Below are 10,338 nucleotides of genomic sequence, written 5' to 3'. Positions count from 1 at the left end.
TATAAAAAAAAAAAAAAAAAAAAAAAAAAAAAAAAAAAAAAAACAACAAAAAAAAAAAAATACATCATTTTTTATTTATTATAAAATAAAAAAAAAAAAAAAAAAAAAAACACTCCATAATAAATTAATATATTTAAAAAATAAAAAAAAAAAAAAAAAAAACCCCCCCCCCCCCCCCTTACTTCATGTTAAATAAAAAAAAAATCCCCCCCCCTTTCCTCCCCCCCCCCCCACACGAGGGGAGGAGGAGGAAAAACACCACCCCCCCCCCCCCCCCCCCCCCCCCCCCGGGGGAAAAAAAAAGGAAGGAATAAAAAGAGAACGATGATAGAGATGGAAAGATTGGCTGCGGGAGATGCGATTGCTAAAACAAATTTGAATGGAGCATCGAAAGAGGAAATTGACCAGATGCAACGAAGCAATAAGAAAGTTAAGCGAGGTCGTGGAGCAGATGTAAATCTTCCACCGGTGGAGGTGCAACGATCTTATGCAGAGATGGTAACTAGAAATTATCCTAGCCCTAGCCAAGAAAAGGGTATGGAGACTGAGGAGATCGACGGTTTCAACGATGATGGATTTTTGAACCAACCCAATTCTGAATGGGACACGGACGATGAGAATGAGGATGATGGTGAGAAGGAAGATGATGCTTTCTGCCCTAGTATTACCTTGTCCAAAAAAGAAAAAGAAAGATTGCGGAAACCATGGCAGCAGACCTTGATTGTTAAACTGATAGGAAAAACGGTGGGTTTTAAGTTTTTGTCCGATAGATTATCAGCCCTATGGAAACCTACAGGAGCGTTGGACCTTATTGACATTGGCAATGATTATTATATTGCAAAATTCGCTTTCAAAGAAGATTTTTAGAGAGCCCTAGTTGATGGTCCTTGGGTAATTGCTGATCACTATCTATCAGTGAGGAGATGGCAACCGGATTTCAACCCTGAGGAAGAAGTGCTGCAGAAATTGGCGGTATGGGTGCGTTTCCCTGGCGTATCCATAGAGTATTTTGATACTCGATTCTTGATTAGACTGGGTAACCGAGTAGGAAAGGTAATTAAAATCGATTCAACAGCCCAAGCTGTCCGCGGTAAGTATGCGCGGGTCTGTGTCGAGATTGATTTATCCAAACCCTTGCTGTCCAAGTTTAGACTCAAAGGCCGAGTTCACCAAATTCTCTACGAGTCAATGAATTTGTTGTGTTATGATTGTGGAAGATATGGCCATCATAAAGAACAATGTTCTAGTTTCTATGGCGGAGAGGAAGATGTACCAGCGCCTGAACCCAAAGAGGTTGCACAAAAGGCGTTTGAAACCACTAAAAATTCTGAGGCAAAGAGGGCACCAACAGATACATATGGTCCGTGGTTACATGTGCAGAAAACAAAATTCAGAAAAGACAATCGCCGGAACCCGTCTGATAATGGCGGACGGGAAAGAGGAGGCCAGAGTGGTACGGAAGACGGAAATAAAGTTAATGGAGTGGGATCAGGTTCTAGATTTGCAGCACTTGCAATGGTTTCCCAAGAAGATCAGGAAGTAGTACCCAACATGGAAACTAGCACGACTCGTGTTGCGGCCACGTGGCAGCGTATCACACATCAAAGAGAGGGTAGAAACGTGATGGTTCCTCGAAATCATAATCAAAGAGGTGTGTTAGAGACTAGACAAGATATTGAAGAGAATTCAAAAAGTACAAGGCTGCCGTCAAGTGGCCAACATGTGATTAACTACTCTTTACCAGTGGAGGTACAGAAGGCAAGTAATATGATAACAAATTTGACTAAAGAAGTTGTAAATGAGAAGGAACTTCAGAGGCAGGACCAAATAGGAGAAAAAGAGGATGTGGAGAATTTTGATCCTAATCTAATGGGTGGGAGAAGTGGAAATTGCTTTGAAAAAAGTAACCACTAATTTTGCTCTCTTGCTCTCTTACCTGAACAAGGTAAACCTCCTGATGAAGTTGACGATATGGATGAAATTGTGGTCGAAACACCGATGCTCAATGAAGGACAAGACCAGTCCCTTGGGAATGATGTGGTGATGAATGACGGTAACCAAAACCCATATCAAGTTTCTTTATGAAGGTTTTTGCATGGAATTCAAGGGGAGCGAGCAATAAAGCATTTGCCACCACTCTTAAGCATTATAGACAAAAGCATAATCCTGATTGTGTTATTATTATGGAACCTCGAATAAGTGGAGAGAAGGCAGAGCGTGTCATAACTAGAATTAAGGGTGTGCGTCACTTTAAAAGTGATGCAGTTGGGCTATCAGGAGTCATTTGGTTCATTTTATTCAATACAAGTTATCAGGTATCTCTTATTCATACATACCCAATTTCTTTTTATTGAAATTTTGGATACTGTCAATAATAATAGGTGGGGTCTTGTGGCTATGTATGCCAGCCCCATTGAATCCAATCGAAATGAAGGGTGGGAGGATTTGGCTACTATATTGAATTTATATCATTACCCATATTTAGTAGTGGGAGACCTAAATGATGTACTTGATCAATCTAAAGTAAGAGGTGGAAGTTCGGTGTCGATCAGAAAATGTACAAAGTTTAGAGGAAATTTAAATCTATACAATCTTATAGAATTGGGATTTGTGGGTCCAAAATTTACTTGGAGAGGACCCAAGTGGAACGGTTATCAAAGAATCTATCGAAGGCTGGACCGTGCACTCTGTTCAGGTGGGTGGCGTATCTTGTGGCCAGATGCTATAGTTAGAGTGCTGCCCAGAATCAAATCCGATCATCATCCTTTACTAGTTGAGACAGACTCAGTTAGAAGTCCCTACAAAAAGAGACCGTTCAGATTAGAAGCCATGTGGTTCACCCATGCAGATTTTGTTGATACTGTGCGACAGGGCTGGAAAACAAACCATCCTTTGCCAGATGCCTTACATCATTTGCAAGAAAAATTGTTTACTTGGAACAAACAAACTTTCGGGAACATTGAAGCTACGAAAAGAAGTTTGTATGCTCGTCTAGGGGGAATCCAAAGAAAACTTGTAGTAGGACCCTATAACCCTTATTTAGGGAGATTGGAAGAGGATCTTATAGTTGAACTTGAGAAAGTTTTGCAGAGAGAAGAAATTCTATGGGCCCAAAAATCGAGGAAAAATTGGACTTTACAAGGTGATAGGAATACGAGGTAATTTCACATATCTACCCTAAACAGAAGGAAGAGAAATAAAATTGAAGGCCTCAAGGGAGAAGATAATCAATGGATTTTTGAGGATGCAGATCTGAAAAATCATGTTGTCAATTATTTCACAAGACTCTTTACTGAGGATAATATTGATCCAGATCCTTTCCAAACAGATCATAGTTTCCCAGTTTTAGACCATGATTGGTTATCTATTCTTGGTAATGAGCTTACTGACGAGGAGATTTATCGTGCTACTCATCAAATTGGTCCATGGAAGGCTCCAGGACCAGATGGATTTCAAGCTGCTTTCTATCAGAAAACTTGGAGTATTACAGGTAAAGATGTTTGCAGGAATGTGGCCAGAGCCTTTAATGGAGAGTTAGAGACTAAGATCAATAAGACTTTGTTAGTATTGATTCCCAAAATAGACAAACCTGAGAAGATTACACAATTCCGGCCTATATCTCTCTGTAATGTCAACCTCAAAATTCTGACTAAGTTGATAACTAACAGATTGAAGGAGTTTATGCCTAGCCTTGTTGCACCCAATCAAGTCAGTTTTGTTCCTGGAAGGAATATTCAGGATAATATCATTGTTGCACAAGAACTTCTTCACTCTATGAAGCGAAAAGGAGGAAATATCCATCAGATGGCTATTAAAATCGACTTGGAAAAGGCATATGATCGAATCCGGTGGGAATTTATTGCTGATTCACTCTTGAAAGCAGGAGTACCACATCCAAATTGGTTGATGTGATTATGATGTGTGTTACAAGTCCTACCTTTAGAATTCTCTGGAATGGGGAAGGTACAAAAGAATTTAAACCTTTCAGAGGAATTCGCCAGGGGGACCCTTTGTCACCCTATTTATTTGTCCTTTGCATGGAGAGATTGACCCACTGTATCCAAGATGCATTGGCTGTAGGGAAGTGGATCCCTGGTCGTATTCGTAAAGGGGGGATGGGAATCTCCCATCTTATGTTCGCTAATGATGTAGTTCTTTTTGCAGAAGCTTCCCTAGAGCAAATTACCATTGTGAAGGAATACTTGGATAAATTTTGCAATGCATCGGGAAGCAAAGTGAGCACAGAGAAAACCCGAATTTTCTTCTCCAAAAATGTGGAGAGCCAGAGAGCAAAGGAGATTGCACAAAGAAGCGTCTTTACCATGACAGATGATTTGGGTAGATATCTAGGGGTACCTATTCACTATAAAAGAGACAAGAAAGGTAGTTATCAATATATTATTAACAAGGTATCAGATCGGCTCTCCAATTGGAAAGCTTCTTCGCTTTCCCTAGCGGGACGAATTGTCCTGGCAAAATCAGTTGTAATGACTATACCTTACTACTCGATGCAGACAGCTTTGATTCCAAAAGGGGTCCTTGGTGAAGTTCAAAAACTAACTCGAGCCTTTATATGGGGCGAGTCAAATCAGAAAAAAAGAGCACATCTTGTGAGCTGGAATGAGATTTGTAGATCGAAGGTGGAAGGCGGTTTAGGCTTTAGGAAGCTTCAGGTGATGAATGAAGCCTTTATCATGAAACTCGCTTGGGGGGTTAAAAAGCAAAACTCACTTTGGTCAGCAGTTCTTCAAGATAAATATGGATCAAAAAGGCGTAAACATCCCTTTAAAGCAACCTCTCCTGATTCTCCATTGTGGCGAGCTATCTGCAGAGTTGAAAATAGAATGAAAGAGCTTTGCAAAATAAAAATTGGAGATGGAAGGAACACTTATTTCTGGAGGGACAACTGGTTAGATATAGAAGGTAATTTGGAAGACCATGTGATTTCTCCAGTTCCCAGTCAGTGGCAGTGGGAAGTCGTTAACCAATACTTGGAAAGTAATGGCATGGAATGGACAACAAAAATTGAGGGATACCTCCCAACAGAAATCTGCACCAAACTGAAGGATATCCCACTTCCCTCTAGTAACAATGTATCTGATGTGATGTCTTGGATCCCGTCCACTGAAGGTATTTTTTCGATCCACTCTGCATATGAGACATTGATAAAGAACGAACCAGCTGTAGATATGGGAATATTCGATGAAAAATTTTGGAATACTTCTTGGAAACTTCATCTTCCAAACCAATTTTGCAGTTTCTTTTGGCTAGTTGTAAAGAATAGGTTGATGACTAATGCTAGAAAGAGCCACTTGCATCTTCAAGATAATGATAAATGCAATCTTTGCATGACAGAGGTGGAAGATGTATTACATGTATTTAGGGATTGTTGCTTTGCAAGAAGCATTTGGAAACGTATGGTTAAACCAAGAAATCAAATATGGTTTTTTAGGTGCGAAAAGCAGGAATGGATCTATGCCAATATCTGTGGGTTTGCTGCCAAATGGAGCAACGATTGGCCTGAACGATTTGTGTGTACCCTACAATTTCTCTGGGGATGGCGAAATCGAGATATCCATGAGGTAGATTTTTCCAGACCAGGGAATGGTATGCTCATTATCGAAAAATTTTATCGAGCCAATAAGGAAGCTTGGACAACATGCCGAAGCCCTGTTCTTGATCCAAGTAAAGAATTGGAAGTTTTAGGGTGGACATGCCCTAGAAGAGGATGGTTTAAGTGCAACACGGATGCTGCTGTGAAAGTGAAGGAATGCTACGCTCAATTAGCTGGGGTGATTCGGGATCAAGAAGGCATGTTCAGAGGAGGATTTGCTATCAAGATTCCTCTATGCCATGTAGTAGAGGCAGAACTGCATGCAATCAAAGAAGGGGTAAAGGTAGCGTTGGATATGGGAGCATGGCCAATCCAAATAGAATCAGACTCGCTGAAGACCATAAGGTTACTGGAACCAGAAGTTAACGAGCAAGGATCGATGGGAAGATTAGTTGCTGAAATTCGAAGCCTATATGCTTCTCGAGGCCATGTTAGATTTAGTCATGTGAGGCGTCAAAATAACAAGGCTGCTGATTGGTTGTCTAAGAGGCGGCTAATTGGAAGAGATGATCTGGTCTTTTTCAATGATCCCCCGCAGGAAATGACAAACATCCTTAGAGAGGATTGTCTCAAGAGTTGTGCTCTAGTTTGATTTGTTTTGTTTTTTGGGTCTTTTGACCCCGTTTTTTAAAAAAAAAAAAAAAAAAAATATTTTTTTTTTTTTATAAATTTTTTAATATTTTTTTTATTTTTTTTTTTTTAAAAAATTTTTTTTTTTTTTTTTTTTTTTTTTTTTTTTATTTTAAAATATATATATAATTTTTTTTTTTTTTTAGATTTTTTTTTTTTTTTTTTTTTTTTTTTATATTTTTTTTTTTAAAAAATAAAAGATTTTATAATTTTTTTTTTTTTTTTTTTTTTTTTTTTTTTTTAGAAGTTATTTAGGAAGCACTTTTATTCATTTTGTTTGAACTTTTTACATGAATCACCTCCATCTCTATTGGAAACATCACACACCCTCTTGTACTTAAATGATACCAAAACTTTACAATCCTCCTCTTCCCTCCACCCCAAAAAGGGGAAAAAAAAACACCTCATCATCACTGATTTATTGACCTTAATATGTGAATTTACATTTTCACCAATATTTAATAAATTCATTTGAAATTTCTATGTAAAATTACTACTATACACTTATAAGAATAATTTCCAAAATCAAGAAAATAAAAGATTAAAAAACATTGGCAGCATTTGGCCTTCGTTTTGACAGTGATGCACTGAGAAACAAGGGGCTGCAACCTAGTTATATTGTTTTTTTTTTTTTTTGGTAATAACCTAGCTATATTATCATTAACCTTTTGATGCTTCAAAGCAAGGAATATTTTTTTATGATTGTTTTCTTTGTCGTAGGATTGCACTATGGTCATAGTAATCCATTTTTTTCTTTTCTTGTGGGCCTTGTTATCTCGATTTATTAGAACACATTAGATATTTTGAATCTTCATTGTAAAAATCACAACACAACCCCATTTAAACCCTATAGTTGATCTACCTAATTTGCGTAACCCTTGCCAATGCATAGTTGTTCTTGTGGTGAAACCAACACCTTTGAAGAGGTCTTGGGTTCTACACTTGAAAATGCATGTTACTATCCCCATTCCCAGTACTAATAAAAACAAATTCAAGCGCCTTTGAGTTTTTCCTTTGGTAAAAAATAATTTAGTATTGTTGTTTTTTCAAAATTAGTAGTTTTATATTAGGGGTGGATACTATTATGTACGCGAAGTGTCGAATGTGTGATCTCTTCATTAAGAAGTGTTAGTCATTACCCGTTAAATCCTTCAATGTAAAGTGAAATTATTTAAAATTAAAACCATGAGAAAAAGTAAGTAAATATAATCAAGGGTAATTTTCATCTGGACCCCCTGAGGTTTGATCCATGTCATTTTTAGTCCAAATAAATGGACACTTTGCATCTGCCTCCCCTGAGGTATCCAATAAGATCAATTAAGGACAAATTATGATTTGTATGACCAAAATACCCCCACATCTAATCCAAAATGATGGGGTTAAATGTAAATATAAAGTTCTTATTTTACAATATTTATTTTTAAATTTTTAAATTTACAAAATTATACCCTTTGAACGAACAAGCAGAGATACTGTAAATTTTGTAAAAATTGTAGCACCAAAGAACTCTTTACTCATCAGGAGTAAAGCAGTAGGGGAGGGAGGGCAACAATGGCGGAAGAAGAAATATGGGTTAAAGGCTACTCTTCGTCTCATCAAATACTCTTAGTTGGAAAAAGAGATTTCTCTTTCGCACCGTGCTTGGCTCAGTCATTCGGTTCTGCATCTAATATCGTCGCCACATCACTCGATTCTTGTGGTTTGTAATCTGATATGGTTTCTCTTCTGTTTATTCCACCTAATCCCCTTACCCCCTTTTCTGAATTTTGTTTCTTTATTTGTCACTACTAGGGTTTTATTTGGGTTTTTTCTTTTACTCATTCCATTGTTACTAATGCTGAATCTTTAATGGGTTTCTTATCAATATTTGTTTATGAATCTGTGAAATCGTTTCTTTCGATCCAAATATCTTGCTCTTCTTTAAGTTGTCTAAAATTTTGTTCTTCTTCACAACCCTAGAGTTTACTGTTTACTTGTTGCTGTTCTTATTTTTTGGGATTTACAAAACTGATAAAAGCATGATCTTGCTGCTGTACCTGAAGCTTTAACGTTTTAATCTCTATATCTTTTTTTTTCAACTTCAGATTAGTGTCCTTTCGTTATAGGTTTTTGGTGGGATCGAATCCAGTTTGCATTCTGTACATCTATTGCATCTGCAAGAAAATATAGTGGTGGAATTATCAATTATTGCAGGTATATTTTGGACAACAGAGGAAGGCGATCACTAGTGAATCTGGAGATACTCAAACCGAAATGAAGATGGGTGATGCCCAACTCACTCTGATGAGTCTGATCAAGATTCATCATTTTCGGTTCAGATCGTATAATTTTGTAAATTTAAAAACTTAAAAATAAAATTTGTAAGATAAAGTTTTTATATTTACATTTAACTCCATCATTTTGGAATCTCAACCGTTCAATCCAAAATAGATGATGTGGCAAAAATATGACCAAATTAAAATCTGTAATATCCCACTCTTTTTTATTTTTACCATGGGTAATTTAGTCATAAAAGTTATAATTTGTCCTCAATTGATCTTATTAGATACCTCAGGGGAGGCAGATGCAAAGTGTCCATTTATTTGGACTAAAAATGACATGAACCAAACCTTAGGGGGTCCAGATGAAAATTACCATATAATCAATTAGCATTGGCCAACATAAAAAGAGGTATAATAATTTGAGTCGATACGAGATTATACAATCAAACTTAAGGGGTTATAAGAGTTATTATACTCTTTTAAGGGGTAATATGGTCACATACCAAAATAGTCATTTGATTTTTAATGATTATAAGTATAAACCGTTTGAGGAAGGGGTTTTGTGAGGTTTTCTGGGTGTATGTGAGGGATATTCCATAGCGTTAATCGAAACGAAGGAGGCCTATGCAATTTCCCCTTTTCATTTTTGTTTGAAAGTTTTAATGCAATTTTTGTTTGGTTTCTTCGAAGGCTTAGCTGTAATGATTTTGTCCTTTTGTTGATGTCCGTTTGTCAATTCGCACGTTACATTGGTTTTCCGTTTCTCTTTTTTATTGCTTTTTAAATTTTTAATCTTCTTTATTAGAATATAAAATGAGCCACTTGTTAGGAGTCGAGGAGGACTTGACTTCAGAAATATAAAGGGGTGAAATATGTTATCACACTTTCAGAATACCCAGCATTCACATTTCAAAGGATCGGCCGATTGATTTTGAAGCAATTCGTAAGAATGGCATCCTCCTCTTCTTTATCATCCGAAGGTTCGCGTTTTGATGTTTTCTTGAGCTTTTGTGGTAAAGATGTTCGTACTAGTTTCGCTGATCACCTCTATCATGCTTTGGTTGGAGCTGGAATTCGAACGTACAGAGATGAGGATGAACTCACCAAGGGAAACAAGATTGGTCCTGGACTAATCACTGCAATTCAAGAATCAAAAATCTCCATTCCAATCTTTTCGATGCATTATACTTCTACTAAGTGGTGTCTCAATGAATTGGTCGAGATACTCAAATGCAAAAAGACAAAGAATCAAGTCATCTTTCCCATTTTCTACAAAATTGAACCAAGGGACGTACGAAATGAAGAAGAATTCTTACCAAGAAAACGAAAAAGAAATGAGGAAGAATTCAATGTGAATGCCCCTACGGAATACAATTTGTGCCTCTACGAATACCAGAAGCAATTAGTAGAAATAGATGCTGAAGTCTTTGAGAAACACCAGAATAACAACGAAGAAAAGGTCGTACAACAATGGAAGGAAGCTGTAAAAGAAGTCGGAGAACTGGTCGGATGGCATTTGAAAGAGGGCATGTAAGTCCAACACAACACTTCTATTTTATTGGTTCCATAATATTTAAGGTATATTTTGGATGTAGTTTCTTCTTTTGGTTTTCCCATCACAAATTAAGTCACCATGTTGGATCTACTAGATAAGAAAATAGATAACTATGACTCAACTTTATTTATGGACAAGTTAAAATTTAAGATATCTTTTATTTTAGCTTAAACATAATTTTATTTTTAGATTTTTTATTTAAATTAAGTTAAAATTGACTAGATTTACTATATAAGAAAATTAAATAAAAAAAAAAGAGGTTGATTTTAATTTTGCAC

At 36.8% G+C, this 10,338-nt stretch overlaps 2 protein-coding genes across 2 annotated transcripts in view; both read left to right on the top strand.

The window, feature by feature from the left end:
• Positions 1-324: 324 nt before the first annotated feature.
• LOC149005490 (uncharacterized) lies at positions 325-3,912 on the top strand. The gene is made up of 6 exons (XM_089135925.1): positions 325-820; positions 917-1,903; positions 1,946-2,040; positions 2,088-2,287; positions 2,382-3,158; positions 3,285-3,912. The coding sequence occupies exons 1-6, from the start codon at positions 325-327 to the stop codon at positions 3,910-3,912; spliced, it is 3,183 nt and encodes a 1,060-aa protein (XP_088992051.1).
• A 5,502-nt stretch (positions 3,913-9,414) lies between these two features.
• The window catches only part of LOC149005489 (disease resistance protein RPV1-like), a 28,228-nt gene continuing 27,304 nt past the window's right edge, over positions 9,415-10,338 (top strand). Inside the window, exon 1 of the mRNA XM_089135924.1 lies at positions 9,415-10,035. Coding sequence (XP_088992050.1) covers positions 9,455-10,035 — 581 coding nt within the window. The 5' untranslated portion in view covers positions 9,415-9,454. The remainder of the gene's footprint in view (positions 10,036-10,338) is intronic.

This window comes from Hakea prostrata, chromosome 9 (assembly GCF_041222555.1).
Source record: "Hakea prostrata isolate BN-2017 chromosome 9, UWA_Hpros_2, whole genome shotgun sequence".
Taxonomy (NCBI): domain Eukaryota; kingdom Viridiplantae; phylum Streptophyta; class Magnoliopsida; order Proteales; family Proteaceae; genus Hakea; species Hakea prostrata.
Note: the sequence above shows the minus strand (reverse complement) of the source record. Positions and strands in the feature narration are given on the sequence as shown.